The sequence below is a fragment of the Nomascus leucogenys genome, chromosome 23 (assembly GCF_006542625.1).
Source record: "Nomascus leucogenys isolate Asia chromosome 23, Asia_NLE_v1, whole genome shotgun sequence".
Lineage (NCBI taxonomy): Eukaryota > Metazoa > Chordata > Mammalia > Primates > Hylobatidae > Nomascus > Nomascus leucogenys.
In genome coordinates, this window is record NC_044403.1 from 75,141 (window position 1) to 99,033 (window position 23,893).

General features: G+C 54.5%; 1 protein-coding gene and 1 long non-coding RNA gene across 5 annotated transcripts in view; one reads left to right on the forward strand and one right to left on the reverse strand.

Moving 5' to 3' along the window:
- The window catches only part of TSPAN11 (tetraspanin 11), a 66,339-nt gene that overhangs the window by 39,602 nt on the left and 2,844 nt on the right, over positions 1 to 23,893 (forward strand). Inside the window, exons 4-8 of one of the 2 annotated variants that reach the window (XM_030804571.1) lie at positions 12,314 to 12,388; positions 13,318 to 13,422; positions 16,270 to 16,428; positions 16,782 to 16,868; positions 17,025 to 17,492. In XM_030804571.1, coding sequence (XP_030660431.1) covers positions 12,314 to 12,388; positions 13,318 to 13,422; positions 16,270 to 16,428; positions 16,782 to 16,868; positions 17,025 to 17,063 — 465 coding nt within the window. In that variant the 3' untranslated portion in view covers positions 17,064 to 17,492. Of the gene's footprint in view, positions 1 to 12,313; positions 12,389 to 13,317; positions 13,423 to 16,269; positions 16,429 to 16,781; positions 16,869 to 17,024; positions 17,493 to 23,893 lie in introns of those variants that run through there. The other variant, XM_030804570.1, reaches the window with a different exon arrangement.
- Positions 12,041 to 21,294, reverse strand: LOC115832888. Of its 3 annotated transcripts, XR_004028279.1 has the most exons (5): positions 20,633 to 21,294; positions 13,626 to 13,848; positions 13,053 to 13,178; positions 12,529 to 12,684; positions 12,041 to 12,428 (listed from the first exon to the last, which is right to left on the reverse strand). It is a non-coding gene; the product is annotated as an uncharacterized LOC115832888 (long non-coding RNA). The 3 variants fall into 3 exon arrangements; XR_004028277.1 differs by having other exon boundaries at positions 12,041 to 12,684; XR_004028278.1 differs by having other exon boundaries at positions 12,041 to 12,762.

Genomic DNA, 23,893 nt, shown 5'->3' on the forward strand with positions numbered 1-23,893 from the left:
CAGGGGAGGGTAGCAAGGGGAACTTGTAGCAGAGCCAGCCCTATCACACCGGTGCACCTGGTCACGCCAGGTGCACAGACCACATGTAGGGATGTGGAGGCAGAAGAAAAATGTGAAGTTTTAAAATGCATGATACACACTGCTGGTGAGCGGCATGCAGTCTGCCTCCAAGCCCACGCTCTGACCCACCACACTCTTCTGCAACCAAAGAAGTCATATTCACCCCCATTTTCCAGATGAAGAAACTGGGCTGAAATGTGGAGCAAGTAATGGCTGGAGCTGGACTGTGCGTTGCAGTCTGTTGGAATCACCTCAAAGAGTCTGCTTCCCTGGGGAGGACAAGCCTGATGGGAGGCAGAGGGGCCAGAGGCCAAGGGGGAGGATGTGTGCAGGGCACACCCTGCCCTCCATCTCTGGAGAGGTCTTCATGGAGCAGTGGCTTTTGGAGATCTGGCTGGTAACAAGGGAGGGCTCCCTCCAGCACCTAGCCCAGAACCCTAGGGCAGGAGACAGGGGTGTGGTGAGGGGACCCTAGAAGCCTCAGGCATCTCAGTGCCTTGTTGCTCCCATTATTGTAAGGAAAGAACAGCACACCTGGGTCAGAGCATATTCAGTTTAGAAGGGACCTTGAGGGTCACAGAGTCCAGTGCTCCATCCAAAGGTTACAGGCTGAAAGACACCGGGTGGGTGAGTGTGTGGGTCACGCAGGTATTAGTGGGAGACACTCTCAGAATTATTGGATTTTTTGGAGAATATTGTAATCATAGGAGCACTTCCCCTTGGCCATGTCGAAGGCCAGAAGGGAAGCCTAAGCTTTAGCACCTGACCACGCTGTGCTCTCCAAGCCAGTGATCACAGCCTCCCATTCCACACTTCCTCTTACACCATCTATTCATGAGATCTGTCCAGACATTCAGGCTGATCCATGAAGAATGAATGTCTTCAGCCTCTGCGTCTCAACCTGGCTGTCACTTAGTCTGGATGGCCTGCCCAGAGGGAACCAAGCCCTGTGCCCAGGGCATGCAGGAGAGATGTGGAGAGTCAGTGAAGGTCAGGGCCTTGTGCTTGCCCAAAGGCTTGCTGGGCACCTCTTGCCCTACCCTTCTGCACTTCCGGGAGTCAACAGACAGCCTTATCCCTCTGGGGCTTGAGGCAGGGAGGGGCACAGCAGCTGTTGGACAGGCTGGTGCAAAATTCCCTGCTTCTTCTCAGTTCCACTTTACCCTCTCCTGTAGAGACTTGCCTGCGTTCATTCCCATCCCACACAGAACTGGCGATCTCTCTGGTCCAAGTCACTAAACAGACACATCAAGGAGGCAACAGCTTGAAACTGAGGTCAGAAAAAAGTATGCATGCACGCACACACATTCATGCACACACGCATATGCACGCACATTCATGCACACACGCATATGCACGCACATTCATGCACACACATGCATATGCACGCACACACATTCATGCACACACATGCATTTGCACGCACACATGCACTCAGCCACCAACGCAGGACTGTGGAGACAGGTATCTCTGCCAGGACGCTAGCAAACAGCAAACTCCATGGCCTAGAATCTGCTTTCTTTGCTTTATCTGCCCCTCTATGAAAGAACCAATGACAGAACTGGCCCAAGGACAGAGCAGAAGGTAAAGCTGGGGATCCTGAGTAATCCACATCCTGGCCCAACAGCCCCTGAAACATCGAGCACTTGATTGTTTAAACCAAGAAGGTGCCTGTACAACCTTTCTTGGGCTAACACAAGTAGGAATTTTAAAACTCAGGCTCCCGTTTAGAGTCAAGTGGTGTGGTTAAGGCAGTGTAAAAATGCTCTTTGTAGCTCTTAGCAGTTCCTTCTTGGTTTCATTTCATTTTGTCCCCTCCATGTCTAACTTCCATTTGAAATCTTGAATCAGCTGACAGATGAGGGAAGCTCCAAAGGAGAAGGGCAGTGAGTCTGTCACTAGACAAAGTGGTCCCTGAGGAGGAGAGGGAAATATGGAAGACCAGGCATCTGAATGATGTGCATCTACCTTGGATCGGGAGGAGCGGGGCAGGAGTTCCCGAAGAATGACCCAGAGGGGGACCATCCAGCTTCCACACAGGCACGATGTCTGTCCTGGCACAGCCCTTCCTCCTAGCTCATCTGCAGCCCCTCAAAGTCACTTTCCCAAGAAGGATGTGGCCATCGGGGACAGAAATAGCACATCTCTGCTGGTGCTGAAATGATGATCAGCTTGGCATTGGAAATCTGCCGAGCAGGAACAGGAATGGGGTTTAAATTATTCACACCAGATCTTTTTTAGCAAAGACTGCATGAGAGAGATAATTCAGGCCATCTGAGCCTACGGTCAATGACCAGAACAGAGGCCACCTAGATCAAAAGAAAGGAATATTTTCAGAGCTGTGAATGGGGGCTCTGAAAATTTCTATATTTTAAGCCAAATGAAGATCACGGTGGATGATTCAGACTAAACTGGGTCTTTATTGGGAGTTCTTTTCTATTTAGGGGATGGATAAAAAAGTAAGAAGTTCTAAAAACCAATTTCTGAAAATAAGGGGATCCAGAATTGCCACACCTCCATCCAGTAGGCCAAGACGTGGTCAACCAGGGCACTAAAGTCCACAATCAAAGGTGAAAACATATGGGCTCGGGTTCAAAAGCTGGTTTTCGTGTACCTCGCGTAGCTTGCTCTGGGACCTCGGGCAATCATTCAGCTTCTGCCTGCCTCCTTGTGTTGCCATTTTATACAGGACGATGTTTGAGGGTAACGAAGAAGTATTTTCAGGTCCTGGGAAGCAAGTCATCACATTATAAAAAGATGGTAAAAATGTGGCTCTAATGAACATTCACATCACTATTGCCATCACCATGACCAAGCTCCCTTAAGAAGGAACCTAAATAGAGTTTTTCTGAGGGCCATGGCTTCCAGGGCACTGCAGCCTGAGCTGGGCCACATCCTCTGAAGTAGCTGGTGCTGGTGGGAAGTTCAGGGTGAGGAGAGCCTGGGTCCCCATGCCTGGGAACTGGACTGCATCCTCCCTGGCTCATTTCTTACCTATGTGTTCTGCTGTGTTGCTCCACCAGGCACCCAGCTCCAGGGTGGGCCTTGCCTCATCTGTTTGGTGGCTCTTTAACCTTTGAGTCAGCTGCCTCCACCATGCTCCAAAGGGAGCATTCTATAGCCAGGGCTTGGGGAACCCCAACCCCTCTCCAGCATGAGCCTTTCCTCATGCAGTGTGGCTTATGCAGTACAGGCTGGGGAATGGACCAGGTGGCCTCAGAACCCTGAAGGCTCCTTGGGAAGCAGGATGCACACATCCCCAAGAGCTGGCCACTCAAGAGACTCATAGGGTCTGTGTTGACACCCACCCTTCTCGGGGTGCAGCGGGTGTACCTGATCACCACAAGCCAGCAGCATTGTCTTGATGGGGTGGTTCTATGGCCAATTAGCTTCCACCACCACCTCCCTCCAATTTCCTGCAGTGGATGCTCCATATTGCATTGATGGGACTGCCTAATTCATCAACATCAACAAGCATTTCCAGCACATTCCTGGCATGTCCTGCTCTGCTGGGCACAAGGCAGGGTGAGAAGGGGAGGAGGGAAAAAGGGACTCTGACCCAGCTCTAGGCTTAGAGTCTAGTGAGGAACATGAGGCGCCTGTATTAAAAGGCAAAGGACCATGCAGGCAGTTTAAATTTGTGTTGAATTTGGTCAGAGGCTCTGACCCCTCTGGGCTTTCCCTAACTTCCAGGCTGCCCTGTTCCCTGAAGCCTGGTGTCTCCTTCTTGTTCTTTGTCCTACCCTCTGCTCTTTGTCCTACCCTTGCCCCTTGCACAGGTGCCTTCAGGCTGTACTATCTCTCCCACAGCCTGCAAGAAGACAGCCAACGGGAAAGTCTGGGTAATTCCAGGGCACTGGGAGGAAGTAGCAATTGGTCACTTTCCTCATGCCTGAATCCACTGAACACCAGCATCCTCTGAGTTCCCTGTGCCATGTCTCCCTGTGGGGGGTCTGGCCCTCATCGCCCCAGCCAGCTGGCCAGGCCCTAATGCCCAATCTGGGGGCCGCTCTCACTCAGCCTGTTCAGACTGGGCTCTCAGTAGTCCCAGCTTGAATCCTAGTAAATGCCTGTCTTTGGCTTGGAGTTCTGAAACTCTGTTCTCCTTCCATGACCCTCACCGCCCACTGGAACACAAACAGTGTGATCTCCTTAGACCCCCAACATTTGGGCTGGGACATTGAAGGGCCTCAGCCACATTTTCTTGATGTGCCTCTAGAAGACTTGCTGCCTCCCCAAGACCCAGTTGTTTCCCTCCCTGCCTCTTCCAGCATGCCCTCTCTCTGTCCACCGGCTCTCTGCACCCTAGTCCTGGCCCCCTTTTCTGCTCCCAGAACCACATGTCAGTATCAGACAGTGGCCAGAGCACATTCTTGAGCCCTCACTGTAAAGCCGCTTCCAGGTGGAATGGCTGAATCCCAGCCTTTGGCGTGGTTGCAGCTGGACGACCCAGGCGTTGAGCCCTGGGCTGGGGCCAGGAAGGGTAGAGGTTACCTCCGTCCTTCTAACAGTGACACTTGTTACAGGAATGGCTGAAGGCTCCCAAATCCACATCCTCTCTTTTCTGCACAAATGGGCTGGGCAGCTGCACCTCTGAGCCCGCTGCGGTTAATGGTTAATTGCCAGAAAATAATTCACCCTGAGGCCGTTGCCACTGAAACAGCTGGCTTCACTTTTCCTGTTTGGCGGGTGGTTCTGAGCTCCCTGACCCTCCCTCCAGCTTCCTCTGTAATCCTCTCACACACACAGCCAGCTGGGAGCCTCAGGCTGGGCTCTCCTCCCTGCAACTTAACCTTGGCAGGGTCTTGGGTTTTCTTTGGCTGCTGCCGCCCTGTTCTGAGAATAGGCTAGTACCTGCCTCTCATCCCAACCTGCCTGGACTGCCTTGACTGGATATGGCTTGGCAGGAAGCTTCACAAACCCTATCTCTAATTATGCAGAATGGCTGGAGATACAGAAGAGGAATGCTTCAGTGAAGCTCCCTTCTTTGTGGCAGAATCAATCCAGTGGAGAAATTTTGAAATTCCAGTTTTATAAAGTTCTTTAAACTTACCTCAAAGATGGCACCAGCTGATGCTGAGCTGCCCTGTCTCTTATGCACCAGTGAATCTGCCCCAAAATCTCTATCAGGGGCTCAGCTTGCCCCCAGGCGATGGAAGTCCAACCCTCAATTTCTGGCAGGGCATGGTGGCTCATGCCTATAATCCCAGCACTTTGGGAGGCCAAGCTAGGAGGATTGCTTCAGGCCAGGAGTTTGTGACCAGCCTGAGCAATATGGTGAGACCCCATCTCTACAAATAAATAAATAAATAAATTTAATTAGCCAGACATGGTGGTATGTACCTGTAGTCCCAGCTACTTAGGAGGCTGAGGTGGGAGGATCACTTGAGCCCAGGAGTTCGAGGCTGCAGTGAGCCATGATTGTACCACTGTACTCCAGCCAGGGTGGCAAAGCAAGACCCTATCTCCAAAAAAATTAAAAGGACTCAATGTCTAATTACTCACCTTAATGTCACAGTGAAATATTTCTGCATATTTCCTGCAAGGCCTCGTGTAAAAAAAAAAAAATTAGTTTGGTTCAGAGAGTGCTATGCTGTACTAGCTTCACTTTGGATCTATAGTTTTAGAAAGTATCCAGTTTTGCTTCTAGTTTAAACTGTTCCATTAAAGAATTAATAGGAAATAAAATCACTTTGCTACATGGCGAAAGATGAATATTTGGATCCCATTCTATGTTTAACACACTGCTCTAGCTTGGCATATTTTGAAACGGGATGGTTCTTATGGAGGGCTCTGGGGCAGATGTTACAGGAGCTTTCTTTGGAATTCTCGTTATCTGTTTCCATCAGACCATAGGGGGTCGATTTTGGAAGGACCAGCAGCCCTGGAGCTGCAGGGGCAGACCAGCCACAGAAACCAGAGTGGAGCTGGAGGTCAGTGGGGTAGGTTCAGGTCACACCAAGGGCACAGGGACCATGAAGGCAGAACCAGGTAAAGATCAGAGCCAGGAGGGCAAGCAGGGATCAGCGTGTAGACAGTCCCAAGGAATGAGACTAGCAGGGCGGTCCCAGAGTCAGGGAGGCTCAGAAACAAGGATACTAACAGTGAGACCACGGCTCAGAAACTTCCGGCTCAGGGAGGGCTTCATGGAGGTTGTGCCTGAGCTGAGAGTGTTGGTGGTTGAGCAGCCATTTGTAGAACACAAGTGGGATCAGGGCAGGGAATTCCGGGCAGGAGGAACAGCGAGAGCAAAAGGCACAGCGGCTGGAGGCTTCACTGTGCGTGGCTCTGTGTGCACACACAGGAGTGTTTCTCAGGCTTGTACGACAGTGCCTTACCTAGCTTCTGAGGTAAGAGTGGGCTGGGTTGAATAAAGTGAAGGGTAGAGGGGGCAGTGACAGGCATTAGAATCCATGGCCACGAACCCAGGATGAGCCAAGGGGTGGAGTGGCAGGGAGGAGCAGGTGAAAGTTGCTCTTGTGCCATTCTTGGCAAAGAGGAAGGCTGGTTGCACAGCGGGGAGGTGGGAGGAGGGCCACCTAGATTATCTCTTGCCTGCCCCACTGGTGCCCAGGACAGCTGGCAGGGGACTGAGCACAGGGCAGTGACGGATGCTTATGCGCCCAGGGAGGGCATCCCTGGGCTTCCCTCTATTCTCTCCATCTTCACCTACTCATTCCTCCCCTCTCCTGACACTCTGTCCTTTGCGGAGGAGCACTGACACCCCTGTGTTCACCTGAATCATACCTGCCCTAAAATGCTGAATCCACCCTAAGTGAGCCCAGTGAGCTCATCCATCCATCCCTCCCCCACTTAGTGGGGACAGTACCATGCAGCAGGTCAGAGCACAGGTTCTGCAGCTGGAACTCCTGGGTTCTGTTCCTCGCTCACCACGTACTTGCTGTGTGACCTCCAGCAAGCTACTTAGCATCTCCAAGCTCCTGTCCTCATCTTTAAAGCGAGGCTGATGCTCGTGCCCATGTGGCAATGTGATGAGCAATGCTTAGTACTCACCTCCAAGGGTGGACAGGAGAGACCATGCAATGTGCTTGCAAGGGGGGCTGGCAGCTGGGAGAGCTTGTACATGTGGCTGTTATTGTTACATGTGGGCACCATGTGCTAGGCTAGGCTTGGTGCTCCAGGGCTGTGCAGATGAGTAAGGCACTGCCTCTGCCAAGGAAGGGTTATTTTTTTTCTTTTGCTGGAAGGGATGCCTGTCTATTGCTCCCACTACAGAAAACCTGCCTGCCCTCTGCTCCTCTACTGTTTTGAGAAGCAAGGCCAGCCTGCCCTGAGTTGGAGTATTGTCTCCTAAGCCATGGGCCAGTGATTCTGGGGGCTCCCTGCAGAGAATTCTGGGCCCTATTGGTGGAGCAGGGGCACTTTCTGGCACAGTGAGCTAGGAAAAGCAGGACACCATGAGGTCCTGTGAATTCTAACTACATGGAAATATGGGCTGAGAATTTCTTATTACTGTCTTTTGTATAATAATTCAAAAAGCAATACCAAACCCAACTTAAAGAAGGCAAAAGGTGTTTCCAGAACCTTCTTGATGCTTCCTAGAGTCAACCCCTAACACAAACCTTATGGCGTCACACCCCTCCCCAGCTCACCGAGGCAACTGGACGAATCCACAGCTGCTTCAGAAAACAGATCCCCAAGGAAACATTGAGAGCTCTTGGGTTGTACCTGGCCTCATGGAATTCCCTTGTGGAATTCCAGCCCCGGGGTCCCAGGGGGATGTGAGCTGAAGCAATATAGGCTTCCCTGATCCTTCCTTTTGTCAAGGCAAGCAGGCTTCTGCCGCAGAGGTGCCCTCCCAGGCAGGCGCAGTGCTGCACGGGGTTCGGTCCATGCTGTTTCCAGCTCCTCGGGAGCTAGGTAACATTCCTTGGATCTTATTTTTGTGGCTCCCACAGTGCATAGGGACACATAAGCAAATCAAGTCCCAGCATCAGCCTGAGAACCTGAAGGTAAATGTGTGACCCAGGGTTTTGCAGCCTCGGCACTGCTGGCATTTTGTGCCAGATAATTCTTCACTGCGGGAGGCTGCCCTGCAGCCAGTGGGATGCTTAGCACCCGGGCCTCCACCCTCTAGATACTCCTTTTGCCAAATACCCACTGGGTACAAAATTGAGCCAGGTTGAGAACCACTGGTGTAAATTGAACTAAGGTAACTGTGCTATGCTACTCTCACATCAGAAGAAGATTAAGCTACTGCCCCCAGCATGGGGCTGGTTATGCTCCAGCCAGTTTCTGCTGTCTCATAGGTGTACTTTATTAGAAAGTGCACTCCTGCGTCTTTATCAGAGGATGTCTGCTAAGCGTGTGTCTAGACACAGCACCATGCCAGGCCCTGTGGAGGAGCCAGAAGCAACCTCAGATGTGGTCCCTGTTTCTCTGAAGCTCACAGTCATTCTAGGGGACAGAGTGGTAACACCTGAAGCAAGAGCAGTGCTACAGAGCAATGGGTAAAGCTGTGTCACTCATCCGGTGATGACCCACACTGAGGAACCGCACAGCAGGCAGGGGAGGGACACAGAGGTGAAGCCCAGTCCACCTGAGGAGAGAAGGGCAAAGCAGAGAGCGCAGGTGTCAGGAGACAGCAGATGACGCGCGGCAGGCATTCAGATGGCGGGGGGGAGTGGCAGTTGCTCCTGCCCGAGGATAGCCTGGTGGAGCCAAGACTGAGCCGAGCTGGGTGTGGAAGGACAGGTAGGCACCAGCATTCCAGGCAGGGGGACAGGCAGGGCAAAGGCCCGAAGGCTGGACTCTTGGCCTGTGTGAAGAGAACTGTGTGCAGCAACACCAGGAACACTTTTCAGCTTTGCACGCAGAGCCCGAGTGTGCCACAGGGGCCCCGAGATGATCCCGCCGGACCCAGGGAGTCAGGAAAGGCTGGGTAACGTGCAGGGTGGAGGGGCAGAGGTGATGGGTCTGTCAGAGCCCATGATCTCACCCGGCTGAAGCCCCAGCATCTTGATGAGGGACCCTTCGCCTGCCTCCTGGGCCTGTCACACACCTGTCCAGGTGAGTCACATACCTGCAGCCTCCCTGCTGTGGAAGCTGCTGCCTGGAGCCAGCGCCTGTGCCCACCAGCATCCAGCCTCAGTCCCCTCGAAGCCCCAGGCCAGGCCCTCACTCCCCTCCCAGGCATCGTTACACACTAGAGCTCAAAAAGGCTATCCCCACACACCACCGCCCCTGCCAAGCACTCTCCCCTCCTCCTGACCACTCCGCACGTCAGATAGCCTGTTTGATGCCTCGGAACCAGCCTGCGCAGGGATAGCATGTACTAATTTAGCCAGCCACTAAACCAAGGGGTGAGGTTCAGTATCTCTACCTCCCCATCCTGCCTGTTCCCCACCCTGTCTTCAATAGTAAGTGGGGCAGTGACTTTCCCCGAGAAGCGGTGCGACACTGCCAGCTATCCAGGAGTATCCTGTGGGCCTGACTCACAGCTCACAGTGGTGATGGAGAGAAGGAAGGTAGAGAGATGCCAGGATGCAGCTCTCCCAGCTGCCAGCAGCCTGGGTGCTCCTGTCAGGGGCACTCCATCACCTCTTCCTCCCGGGCCCCAGAGGTCTCTGGCAGCCACTGGCATCAATGCCTTCAGGTCCTGTGCAGTGGGAGGGAGCCGGCCTCAGCACCGTAGCTGGGGATGGTGGAGGGAAGTTTGGAGCAGGCAGGAAGGGCACACATGTCAGAGGGGCCGCAGGGCCCAGCAGTGTATGGCAGGGGAGAGCCCCTGAGTCAAGGAGGCTCAGAAACAAGGATGCCTCACCCTGGGTGGGGTGAGGGTGAATGTGTAGCCATGCTGTAACTGATGGGCCAGGTGGCTCCCAGGGGGATCACACTCTGGCATGGACTAGCTGCACCTGCCACTGGCTGACGAGGACCACACCCCTCATGCTGTGGGACCTGGAGCTCTGGGAGGGCAGGAGGCAGGTCAGATCACGGGAAAGTACATTTCCCCTCTTGTTGGGTCCTCGTTAGCCCTAAAGTTTGCGTCCTACACGAGGGGACCAAAGAAGGCTGAAATCCAGCCCATGCAACTCTTGCTGAGCCGCGTTTTTCTAATTTGCACCTAAGCGCTAGCAGCCATCCAGCTAGAGCCAGCATGTGGTGGAGCCTGGACCCAACCCAAGTCCACTGACGTTTCCCCCAGCCTTCCTCGGTGTTTGGGCCCTGCTTCTCAGAGGCTCCTCAAGCAGGGGGACCATCCACAGACTCTCTCTTCAGCCTCCTGCCTCAGCTTACCCTGCATACCACTCAGTACCACATGCAGGGCCAGGTCTCTGGCCTGAGGCCCTCTTCATCCACACTCCTCCCCAGGGAGTAGAAAGTTCGTAGGGCGGAGGGAATGTGCCCTTGTGGAATCTGCAACTCGGTTCCGCAACTTCCTGACCTCCCAGGGACCCAAGAGCGTGAATCCTCTGTTCAGACAACCTGTGCCTGCATGCAGCATCTGCAAGCATGTCCTGAGGCTGACTAGACCCCTGGCATATGCGCCCCTAGCCTGCACCACACCCAGCCCTCTCCACACACCCCCCATCCCGCAAGGGGCATCTGACCCTGGAGGAGGGGCAGACAGAGCTGTAGGTTTTTCCTGATGCAGCGAAGAGCCTGGGGTAGGAAAGGGGCAGGGACCTTGCATTGTGCTCTTGGCCTCAGGCCCCACAAATGATGGGGCTAGGCCTGACATTGTTATTCTGAGACTGGAAACTCTCCCTGTGTCCCTGATGCCGGGAGCCTATAGGACACAGTAAAATTGCAATGAGGAGGTGGGTAATGCACTTCATTTGAAAGGAAACCTTGCTCTTGGACCACAGTTCTTTTCCTGTGAAAAGAAATGGCCCCTCTCCTGTATTCCTTAATCCCTGCCCATGCCAGGCTCCCTGCTGAGTGGTGCAGGAGATGGCTGGGCAAGGCCCATGGGCCCATGGATTAGCATTGCCTCCGAATGCCCCCCCACCCACCGCCACCCGCCACCGTATCCCTCCTGCCCACACTCCTTTCCCTGCTGGGTGAGCCCTAGAGTCTCAGTCTCACCCACAGGCTGGGCCTTCCCTAGAATCCAGCCATCCCAGTGACCATGGGTAGCTGCTCTGCTGTGGCCAGGTGGGTGGGCAGTGCCTGGGGGAAGCCTGGGTGGCAGGTGCTCATGAGTCTGGCTGAGCTTCCCCACAGTGGGGCCGATTTCCATCAGTAGTGCTCCCCCTCTCTCGCCCTCTCTCCTCTCTTCTCTCTTCTCTCTCCTAGTCCCTGCCTGTGAGCTCCGTGGCTGCCTGTAGCCAGCTTCATCCCCCTCTCCCTGCTCCTCCAGGGTGGGGAGAGAGGGAGGCCCCACATGCCTTCTAGGCCTGTCGGCTCCTGCAAGCAGAGTTGGTCGAGCAGGGTCTCAGGAGCCCTCCTGACTGTGCAAGCCAGGTGGGAGTGAGAAGGAAGCAGGGCCCATGCCCTTCTACAGGTCACACTGAGTGCAGGGCTGGGAAGCCAGCAGCAGCAGCAGGGCTGTGAGATGGGAGGAGCAGTGGTTAGGGGAATGAGAACTGCTGCAGGGCCGTGGAGAACAGGAAATGGGCATCAGGGCTGAAAGACAACACAGGAATCTCCTCCCCCTGGATCTCTGATTTGCTTTTTCCTGAGCCTTGGTTGAGTCCACCCTGGTCCCTGCACTCCAACTTCAAGGGCACTCTCCGCTCCCTGAACACAAATGCCCCATGCTTCCTGCAGGCTCCAGGCTTTTCACTTGTTCTCCCCTCTTCCTGGAATGTGCTTCCCTCCTTCACTTAGCAAATGCCTATTCAGTCCTTAAAGATGTTACTTAGGTGTCACCACCTCCAGGAAGTCTTCTTTGACTGCCCACCCTACCAGAAGCCTCCCACCATTTCTAGAGCTTACCCTATAGTTGCATTTGTAACACAGCATTGCAGTCAATCATCTGTCTTCCCACCATCAATAACTTTGAGAGCAATGGTTGTCTTACGCTACCTGGCACCTGGCATGTAGCAGGTATTTAATACATATTGGATGAGTGGATGCATTACCGAATTGTCAGCAGACCAAGGAGGGAAGGAGTAAGTGGGGAACTTGGTGCTGGCAGCCAGTGAGGCTGGTACATCCAGGAGGAAGATGGTATGGATGATAGGGGTCCCAGCAGGTATCTCTGCCACCCCCACCACTGTGGGGAAACATTTGTCATGGCAGCATCCTGATCCCAGTGGTGACCGTCTTCTCTCTTTGCTCCTAGTATTTCTGCCTGTTGCTCGTCATCTTCCTGGTTGAGCTGGTGGCAGGAGTCCTGGCCCATGTGTATTACCAGAGGGTAAGTGACGTTTCCTCCTCCTGCATCCTCTGTCAGTGCCCTGAAGAAGCAATGTGGGTAGGGAGGTTTGCATTGTGATGAGAGAGGCTGCGGCAGGCACAGGGGTGGTCCTGTTTCCCAGGCGCCGGCAATCCTCCTACACATCTGCATCCCAGCTGCTGGTCCTGGCTCCAGCAATTCTGTGCTGCATCTGTGGATGCTGCTGTCTTCCATGTGGGGGCTGGGGACAGGGGCTTCCTGTGGGACACTGGGTCATCCCTCTCCCCTTCCAAGGATGGTCTAGAGGATGGATCCATCTGTCAGAGACATCCAAGAAGAAAGGCCTGGGCCAGGGTCACATGCCAGACCCCGAAACAAAATTGGGCCTTGCCTGCCTGGATTGAAAAAGGATGGAGTGAGGCCCAGAGTCAGTCCTATCCACTCCCACCCTTGAGCCCTCTGAATCAGGGATTCGAGGTCATGACCAGGGTGATGTTTGGCTGGTAGAGACAGTGCGACCCTGCTGGTTGTTTCGAGCCGGTGCTGATATCATGCCCACAGGGTAACAATTATAAATATTTTCAATATCACCTCGTGATCACAGTTAAGATCAACAGACATTTCAAAGCACCCCGTGTCTGGCCTCACCACCGCCTCCCACCAGCTTCTGGATGTGGCCCTTTACCTGAGCCGTCTCCCCAGCCTCTCTCAGCTCTGCCCATCACACCTCTGCCCTAAGTTGCGGCCCAGTTTTTGTATCTTCCTCTCCATAGCCGTCTCCTGCACTGTCTCTGGCTGATGGTCCCTTACACTGTTGAGAAACCTCCGCATCACACCATCCACAGTCCACAGTGTTCTAGAATTAGCTGGGGGGGTTGGGAGTGGGCCTGGTGCCAGGGCAGGGGTGAGGCTGGTCCCACTGATGGCGCCTTCGCTCCTACCCTCCTCAGCTGAGTGATGAACTGAAGCAGCACTTGAACCGGACTCTGGCTGAGAACTACGGGCAGCCCGGAGCCATGCAGATCACCGCCTCAGTAGACCGGCTCCAGCAGGATGTAAGCCATGCCCCATATGGCCTTGAAGGCCAAGCCCACATGGGTTCAAACCCTGACTGTTCTTTCCTGTCTGGGTGACCCTAGGCAAGTTACTTACCGTCTCTGAGCTTCAGATATCACATTCTTAAAATGAAGCCTCTTTAGGGCATATGAGCATTAAACATGGTCACATCTGTAGATGTCCCCACTGCCATGAAAAGTACCTGTTGAAGCCTGGTTCCTCTCCTTCCCCGACCACCTCCTCCAGGCCCCAGCCCTGCTGCCTTCCCATTCTGGGGCCTCTGTGGCCAGGAAGCCGGCTGTGCCAGGAGAACTCCATCTCCTGCCAGGATCTGGCCAGGAAGCTCCTCTCCAAGCTGCTTATATCTGTGGGGCTGCCTTCCTCCTTCCCCGGGGAGCTGGCTGCTGCGGCTCCGTAAGAGTGAGCTGTAACCAGCAGAGGTATTTCAGTTAAGCTGCCATAAGAACCCTCCAGTGTGAGCCATCAGACAGAACGCTGGGGGACAGAAAGGTTTTCTCCTAAGAAGAGACGCAGCAAATCCCTCCAGGGACACCCACTGGCCTGACCAGACATAAGGGATGGGCAAATGGACCTCACAGCTGTCCTGTTCAATACAGCAGTCACCACCCACATGTGGCTATTTCCAGCTCAGTTAAATACAACATTCAGTTCCTCAGTCACACCAACCACATTTCGAGTGCTCATTAGCCCATGTGTCCAGTGGGCTCCGATCAGACAGCACAGATGTAGGACGCTGCCTTCATGGCAGAAAGTTCTCCTGGACAGCCCTGCTCTAGGATCCCGATGTGTCCATGTCAGAAAATTTAAGGCAGCGCCACCTGCCCACTCTGGTCCCCCTTCTCTCTGCCACCCCACTCCCCACCCCACCCTCTGGACCTGGCTTGGTCTTGGCTCCGGAACGTCAGGCAAGTAGAGGAAGTAGATGTGGGGAGCTCTGAGCCCCAGGGGCATCATGGATCGACTGGAAGGCCCCTCCCCATCTCTCCAAGACTCAGGCCCAGCTCCCAGTGGGCGCTTCAGGGAGGAGTCTCTTCTCTGAAATAGTGGCCCGGGACACGCATGTACACACAAGTGCACACCCGCAGACACACTCGCACCCCATGGGCTTAGGACGAGGAGGGGGCGGCACACACTGCTGACCAGCCCTGTGCAAAACCAAGTGTGCACTCCACCCACTGGGCCTCACCTGTGAGGAGCTGTGCTAGACAAAGAGAAATAGGACAGGATCCCTGCCCTCAGGGAAGCTGGACACACAGCAGGCGATGTGCAGGCAGTGCAAGGCTGGGCCACCCCCAGAAGAGAGAGCAGCGGAGGTTGGGAGGGTTCCATGGGGCAGAGGCGGGGTTTGCTTAAGGAAGAGGGTGGGAGCGGCAGGTCAGGGCCAGGGGCAGATGAGGAAAGGCACAACTGAGAGCGAAGGCTGCGTCGCTGACGAAGGCCTGCAGGGTGTCTGTGCATGCGGACACGGCCCTCACGCAGGACGGAAACACTTAGAACCCCAGGCCACGTCTCAGGCAGGAGACTGAGCCCCGAGAAAGCAGTGGCTGCAGAGCCAGGGCCAGCACCCGGCCCCAGCAGCAGCACGTGGACGTAAATGACAGAGACACACAAAGCTGTATTCACACAAGCGTGATGGTGGAAGCAGGTGTCTCTCCTTCACCGCTGACTCGGCGCCGAGCTCCTTCTCAGTGCTTTGTATGAATCACCTGTTTCAGTCCTCACAGCAGCATGGCATGGAGGTACTTTTGTTGTCCGCATTTTACAAATGACACGGCCATCAGGTGGCACCAGCACAGACCGGCAGGGTCACGTGGAATGTGCAGTTCCCGTGTGACCCCTTCTGCACACTGTGCCAGTCCCTGCTGTGTGTGCTGTCATGCTCTCCTCAGTTCCTGGGGCCCCTGTTCATCCCTGTGGATTGTTCCCGGCCCCGGACAGAGCATTAACCCCTTCCTCCTCTGTGCCACACACAAGCTTCTGTCATCTCCTACCACGCGACAGTGGATGCTGAGCTACCCAAGCGTAGGCCCCATGCCTTACTCAAGTTTGTTCGCTCCAGGCACATAGTAGGTATCTAGCAAACTCTTGTTAACTGAACTAAACATACCTGCACCCCACCCACCTCCAGACATACAACAGCGACAGCCTCACAGCAGCCCTGTTCTCTGTCCTGTGTAGGAACTTTGAATCTCAGTGCCGCAACTGGGAAAGGCAAGAAGCAACCCATGTCCGCTGTCTTGGAATCATTTTATATCTGGGCTGGCGCTTCCCTGCCCTGGGGTGGTGCAGATGACCCCAGGTCTTAGCACTCATGACGGCCCCTCTGGTTGACACTGGTCTCCCAGTGCCATGGGCGGGTCTGGGGCTCTGAGACTTTAAAGCCTGAATGGGGGCCTGGGAGCCGCTGGCCAGGCTACATCTCTGTCCCCACGTCCTGACCCCTGGGTGACCAGGAAACTCCCCTGCCTTGTGGTTTTGCCCACCCTGGGCTCTGCCACCCAGTGGTACACAGCCTCACTCTCTGGGGACCCACCTCGCAGACCCGGCCTGCCCCCAAGACACCCAGCATAATCTCCTTAAAGGACTCGGGTAGCTAAAAAGCTGGCAGGCAGTTATCCTGCAGGCCGTTCGGCAATGAGTCTGAGAAGGGCCCTGGCGTGACCAGCTCACTGCTCAAAGCATGGGAAGGGAAAACACATTATACAAATACTAACTAACCATGGTTGGGAGAGACAAATAGGGGTTGGGTTAGTGTTTGAATAATGTGTCCTGCAGCCTGGACCCTACACAGGCCTCTCACCTCCAGCCTCTGCCTCTGCCTCCAGTTCAAGTGCTGCGGAAGCAACAGCTCAGCCGACTGGCAGCACAGCACGTACATCCTGTCGCGGAAGGCCGAGGGCCGCCAGGTGCCCGACAGCTGCTGCAAGACAGTGGTGGCGCGCTGCGGCCAGCGGGCCCACCCCTCCAACATCTATAAGGTGGAGGTGAGCACCCAAACTCAAGCTGGGGGTGAGGAGAGGGCCCTGGCCTGGCCGTTCAGGAGCCCCAGAAAGGCTGGGTCAGGCAGGTGGGTGTGGGGAAAGCAGGACACATGTGCTCCTTGGCCAAGAGCCCACAGTGCCTGGGGCTTTCCAGAGTCTCTACAAGCAGCTCATACCGGAGAGTCTAGGACACCATGGCACGCCCAGGGGCCACCGCCTGTGAGCAGTTCAAGGTTGGGTCCAGCCTGTGAGTCCTCTGGTCTGTCCTCAGCCTCTGCTGCCGTGACAGCCCGCCCTCCGTCCCCGCCTGTGCCTGCTCCTGGGCCATGGCTGCATCACCTGCCCTTCTCTTACAGGGAGGCTGCCTCACCAAGCTGGAGCAGTTCCTGGCTGACCACCTGCTGCTCATGGGGGCCGTGGGCATCGGGGTGGCCTGCCTGCAGGTGAGTTGCAGTGCGGGGACTGGCGGGGGTGGAAGAGCTCTGAACCCCTCTCCCATTGACACAAGTCTTCAGTAACCACCTGGGCTGAAATAACTGACCCTTTGCACACCCCCGCCCTACCCTGCTCTCTTCTCTCCCCTTCCCTCTGCAACCAAGGCTGAATCCCACGGTCAGTCTCTCCCCCAGAGAACATGAAGGAAAATAGCTGGGGGACAACATGAACTTGTCAGGAACAGGGACCTGGGCGGAGTGTGAGTGCGGGCTCAGGCATGTGCATGCACCCCATGTGTGTGCACGTGGGGGCGAGCGTGTAAGCCATCTGCGGTACGTGTGTCTGCATGCTTCTGGGTCCATGTGGTTGGGGTTGTATGCACATATATGTGTTTAGGGGTGCTTGTGCATGCGTGTGTGAGTGTGCACGTATCTGCACTCATTCCTTTGTGTGTGCATGTGGGTTTGCGTGTATGGTCAGTCCTCCATGTCCATGGGTTCTGCATCTGTGAATTCAACCAACTGTCAATCAAAAATATTCCAAAAAATGGATGATTGCATCTGTACTGAACAACCTTGTCATCCCTCCCTGAGTAATGCGATATACTGACTGTTTACATAGCATGTACACGGTATGAGGTAGCATAAGTACTCTAGAGATGAGCTAAGGTATTAGATAGGGAAGAATGTGCATAGGTTATATGCAAATATTGCACCATTTTATATCAGGAATTGAGCATCCATGGATTTTGGTGTCCAGGGCAGTGACTGTGTGTCTGTGTGTGTGTGTGTGGGTGGGTGTGTGTGTGTGTGGGTGTGTGTGGGTGTGTGTTTGTGTGTGGGGGGTGTGTGGGGGTGGGTGGGTGGGTGTGGGGGGGGTGTGGGTGTGTGGGGGTGTGGGGGTGTGTGTGGGGGTGTGGGTGTGTGTGTGGGTGTGTGTGTGTGTGTCCTCATCCAGCTGTCTCCCTGAGGAGCAATGCCCTTAGCTCCCATTTCTCCCTGTACCCTCTCCCCTAGCTGCCACCCAGGAAGTCAGGGTGACTCTCTCAGGTTGCTCTAGTCAAGGGTCCGAAGGAGGGGAGCCAGGAAGGCCTCCTCAGCGGCAAGGGCCCCTGCAGTCCCCAGCTCACGGACACGCCTGCTTCCGCTCAGCAGGAGCTGAGTGTGGGCTGTCCTTCTAGGAGTCTTGCTGTCCTGCGCAGCCCTTCCCACTCCAGGACTAAGCACGGTCTAGAGAAGGGGAGGAGCAGAGGGAGGCTTTGGCCTCAGAAGGCCCGGGTCCAGTCCTGGCTTTGCTCCTAGGTAACCTTGAGCTACCTAACTTCCCTGTGCATTGACTTCTTCATCTGCAAAATGTGGACCGTTTCCCCAGCTCTTAAGGTCTAAGAATGAGGCGATGCCTGCGACCCACTTGTGAAGTACCTGGCACATAGGAAGGCCTCTGGAAGTGGAAGCTGTCTTTCTCCAGTTTTCTGTAGACTTCAGAGGATTTCTGATACTTCCTCTCATTGGGTCCACACAACAACCTGAGACCCAGGCCAGACAAGGAGTAGTGTTCTTTGCTTTTTTTTTTTTTTTTTTTTTTGCGACAGAGTCTCACTCTGTCACCCAGGCTGGAGTGCAGTGGTGCAATCTCAGCTCACTGCAACCTCCGCCTCCCAGGTTCAAGCAATTCTCCTGCCTCAACCTCCCAAGTAGCTGGGATTACAGGCGCCTGCCACCATGCCGCCTAGTTTTGTATTTTTAGTAGAGGCTTAGGTTTCAGCATTTTGGCCAGGCTGGTCTCGAACTCTTGACCCTCAGGTGATCTGCCCGCCCCAGTCTCCCAAAGTGCTGGAATTATAGGCATGAGCCATGGCACCCAGCTGTTCTCCTCATTTTACAGATCAGAAAGTTGAGACCCAGAGAGGTGACTTACCCAAGACCTCACACCCTGAACAGCACCCAGGTCTCCTGGCTTTGGTTCTTTCTTTGCTTTCCCGAACTCCCTACGATGACACAGAGGTCTGTGGGAAAGAGAAGCAGGGGACAGTGGCCTTGGCTGGCTTAGAGAGACTTCCAGTGCAGGGTCCTTGGAGACCATGGTGGCACCTACCCACACCATCTGTGGGCCTGGAGGGTCTATCTGCAGCCTAACACACTGGGAAAAGGGTCCGTCGCCTCTGGAGGGACACCCATCTTGGTTCTGCCACCTACAGCTGTGTGACCTGGGGCCAGTTCTTTCACCTCTGAGCCTCAGTTACTAATTTGTAAAATGGGGCTAGTTATACCTTATCTGCTGCCTGGTGGTGGGAATTAGCGATATCCATGTAAGTCACTTGGCTCATGGCTGAGCAGATAGCAGGTGTTCAACAAATGATACCCATCATTTTTATGATTTCTGCATTAGTACGTTGTCTCTCAAAAAAAAAAAAAAAAAAGCTCTAGTTGTTCCTTGGCCAGACCAGCCTGCTCCCCCTCATCCTCACTCAGCTGCAAGGCCGGGGAGCCCAGGTGGCATGAGCATTGCCCCTCTAGTGCACTTCCCCAGGGCAGGCCTTCTGTCCTGTGTGCTGAACCCCAGGGGAGTAGTCAGTGGGAACAAGGGAAGGGATGCTCAGCAGCACAGAGCAGCTGAACTTTCCAGAAACCTGTTACTCCAGGTGTTGAGGGGGCCTGCTCTGTATGGACACTGACCAGGCCTGGGCCACTCTGTCCATTTCTTCTTCACCTCTCTGGCCTTGAGAGCCTGTAGAAGCTGCAGACGAGGGCAGTGAGGACGAGGGCAGTGAGGCCGAGGGCAGGGAGTGGGGCTGTGGATGCCCAGAGCTGACGGTCAAGGTAAACCGCGCTGCTGCGTAAGTGTGATACTGAAGAGGTCAGGTTGATGGGCAGTGGACCTACAGGCCTGCCATGCCTCCTGGCCACTCCCAACCCCCACCACGCAGTCTGTTCCTTCACCGTTGCTGTGGAATGGCTTTTGGTGGCTCTCAACCTCTTGCCCAGTTTTTTCTGCTGTGGCCCACTGAGCCAGCCCTGCAGCGGCCAAGCCTCGGGTTAGAGCTCCCTCTGCCAGCTGACGCTGGGCACTACACTGCTCAAGTCCCAGGTGGGTCCTAAGCTTTGAGAAAGGGCTCATATCAGTCTCTTCCCCAGGGTCATAGTTTCCCTCCTAGCGAGCAGACACTGGGCATTTATCTCCCCTACGTACCCAGCCTGGCACTTCCAAGACCCCCGAGGTTCGGGAAATATCAGTCCAACGTGGTGTCATAATGTTCCCCAGCCCCCAGCTACTGCAAGAAATCTTGCTTTGGAGTTACAGGGCCTGATTTCTAAACATAGCCCCACCTCTTGCTGTGTGACCTCAAGGAAATCTCATTCCCTCTCTGAGCCATTAGTGTCCTTACCTGTAAAATGGACAGATTGGATATTTGTGAGCCTTTTTTAAGAGGCAGCATCCTCTTTTCAATGGAAAATGGTCCATGTGGGAGCCCAGTACATAAACCACAGGAGGTGGAGCTGTTCCAGGCAGGGACAAGCCTAGCGTGACGGCCTCCCCTCACTGCCCTTGGTGGCCCTGAGCTACACTAAGGGTTTCCGGCATAGCTTGAAAGCTGTGGGTCTAGCCCATTTCTGTGGAACCTTCTGGATCTAGCATTCTATGATTTTTCAGTAAGGTTCCCATCGCAGGAACCAGTGACCTTGAGATTGATGTCCTGCAACACCTGGGGTGTTAAAGCAGATGGTCTGTGAACACTGAAAACGAAGCAGAATATTTAATGAAGGGAGCACACCTTGATTTCAGCCAGGTATTTGGCAATGCATTCCTCGTTGCCTTGTGGACGTGTGGACCAGGCACTTGTATGCTCAGGAGAAATCAGGCAGGCTGGATGGCCACGCTGTGAGAGAAAGATGAGAGACTTCACGTCGGCTTGGCCAAAAGTCTCCAGGAGCGGGCCGTGGCCTTCAGCCTCAGACCTGTCTCTTCATTTTTCTTGGTGATCTCAACGAAGACCCAGGAAGCTGAACTATTTCCTTAGCATTTCTGGTCTGTTGTTTGACAAAGCCAGCATTGAAAAAAGAGCTTGATGGATGTGCTGAAACAAAGGGTAAAACATTTCATAGAGTTAAAGTCCTTGCACTTGAGCTTTATTTGTTTTGCATTTAAGCCTGTAACAGAGAGAGGCCATCTGCCTGAGTGACATGACAGGGTGCTGCCCACAAAGATGTGGCCTGGAACTGCACTGGTGGAAATCATGGAGAGCGACAGGGTGTGGGAGGTGCCAGCTCAGGCCACCCTCCAGGTGGGACCAGACCTCCGCAGAGCCCCGGGGCAGTGGTCCTCAACCTTGGCTGCACATTGGGATCACCTGACAAGCTTTAAAACTCCCCCAGGCCTGTAATCCCAGCACTTTGGGAGGCCGAGGCAGGTGGATCATGAACTTAAGAGGTCAAGACCATCCTGGCCAACATGGTGAAACCCCGTCTCTACCAAAAAGACAAAAATTAGCTGGGCGTGGAGGCGCGCGCCTGTAATCCCAGCTACGCGCGCCTGTAATCCCAGCTACTCGGGAGGCTAAGGCAGGAGAAACGCTTGAACCCAGGAGGTGGAGGTTGCAGTGAGCCTAGATCGTTCCACCGCATTCCAGGGCGACAGAGTGAGACTCCGTCTCAAAGAAAAAAAATGACCCAGGCCTGGGCTCCCCACAGCAAAATGAAACAAAATGGTCTGGGGCTGGCACCTGGGCATCAGTGTATTTGTGAAGCTCTCTAGTGATGCCACTGTGCAGCCAGATGCAGAGGGAGGGGCAAGGGGAGTGTGGGGCCCGGAAGTCAGATGTGAGAGAGGTCAGGAGATGGGGAGCAGACGCAGCACCCTCGTGGTCTTGAAATGCCCAAGGCAGTCATGTGGGGAAAGGAGGGACTGTTCCTGGGAGGTTCCAGAGGACAGAAGGGGAAGAGTAGGTGGAATTATTTTCAAGGTGACACGTTCAAGAACTTTTTAACGATTTGAATTGCTAAACAGTGGCCCTTGCAGAGTACTAAACTCCCTGTGGCTGCAGGTTGGGGCAGAGGCTGGGGGCCGGCAGGGATGCTGAAGGGAGAATCCCCTGCACTTGATCGGCAGAGGCCCCTCCACGCTGAGGTTCTGCATTCCGGGAGTGAGTGCACCTATCCCCTCAGTAGGGACCCCCCAGGCTTCTCACCCACCTCAGTCACCAGAGGCAGTTTCAGACCTGGACAGGATCATCACAGTGCTGGGGTAGCCCCCGATCAGACTCTTCCACCTGGAAAGGCCTTACAGACTACCTGGACCAGTGCCACCGGCCCTGGCTGCACGCTAGAATCGAGTTTTTTAAATACCATTGTGGCCAGGCGCAGTGGCTCACGCCTGTAATCCTAGCACTTTGGGAGGCTGAGGCAGGTGGATCACAAGGTCCGGAGATTGAGTCCAGCCTGGCTAACACAGTGAAACCCCATCTGTACTAAAAATACAAAAAATTAGCTGGGCGTGGTGAAGGGCACCTGTAGTCCCAGCTACTCGGGAGGCTGAGGCAGGAGAGTCACTTGAACCCGGGAGGCAGAGGTTACAGTGAGCCAAGATTGTGCCACTGCACTCCAACCCCGGGCGACAGAGCAAGACACCATCTAAAAAAAAAAAAAAAAAAAAAAAACCACAGCTCTGGCGCCCCCTCCACAGACTGGCTCGGATTGTCTGGGCTCGGCTGAGGTCTGTGCACGGGTATTTTTAAGCCTCCCAGCTGGGTCAAACATACATTCGGGGTTCAGAGTCCCCGGGCTCATCTTACTCATGCACATCTGAAGACATCAAGCCTCACCAGAAAGTCACCTGCTGAAGGTGACGCAGCCGCTGTGGCAGAGCTGGCCAGGCCTCCAGCTCACAGGCCTGCTTCCTCTGTACCAGCTTCCCCTCTTGTGGGTGGACTCTGGAGGCACTCCACTTTGAGGTCACTTTAGAAGCTAATTTCTAGAATATTCTGGCTGGGGAACATTTCACTTAAAATGTCCCAGTAGCCCAGCCCTTTTCCTGCTGCCCTCCTCACATCAGCATCCTGGCAGCCTCCGCCCAGGGGGCCGGCAGAGGAGGCTGTGTTTACTTTGGAACAGAGCTGCTGTGTGCCAGGTGCTGTGCCCAGTGCCAGGGCCCCATTGCAGGCAGGGTGCTGTCCCTTCTCCCAGGGAGATTTTACTTGAAGGAAGGGGACAGATAAGTATATGGCAGTCACAGTGCAGTGCTAGGTGCTGTGTTAGGAGTCCTTGGGTTTAAGAAGCAAACATCAGTGGCCCTAACCAGTCACGGGAGGTCAGGGAAGGCTTCCTGGAGGAAGTGATATCTCATTAAGTCCGGAAGGAGCCTGATAGGCAGTGACAGAGGGGAAAGAGCCAGGATGAGGGAATAGCATGTGCAAAGCCCTGGCTTGCAGGCGGGGAGCGGGGGTCTTTATTCTGCCTGGCCTCTCAAAGGATTGGGGTGTTGGAAGGATTGGGTGCTGTGCTGTTGGTTCCTGTTATTCTAGTTTTTAAAGAGTCTCGCCAAGGAAGACCCTAGACCAGTGTACAGACTGGATGTTTTCCTATTGGCAGAGGGGGATTTGAGGCTCAGAGAGGGAGATAACTTTACCCAAGATCACACAGCGTTGGTGCAGCCTCAAGTAGAACGTAGACCACCTCCAACGTGCTCACCTTGCAAGATGGAAACATGTGTCAGAGCATAGAAAACACAAGACAGTCAAGACTGGAATCTGCAGGTCATTAAAAGGGAAAACAAACAATCGTTTTGGAATGACTTCCTGGAAGCTCCCCGGCCCTTCCTTCATGCTCTCTGCTGACAGCCAGGTGCTGACTCAGAAGCCTCAGAGGAAGCTGAAGGCAGGACGGCCTCCCTGTGTGGCCAAGTGTCACACACAGGCAGCTGCCAGAAGACAGCACCAGGCACCGTGTGGCTGGGCCTCCAAGCCGGGCCCAACCCCATCTGCCACCTCCAGCACCTGCGGTTATCTGGCCTTGTGCTGTCTCTGTGTGCCCCCTGCTGG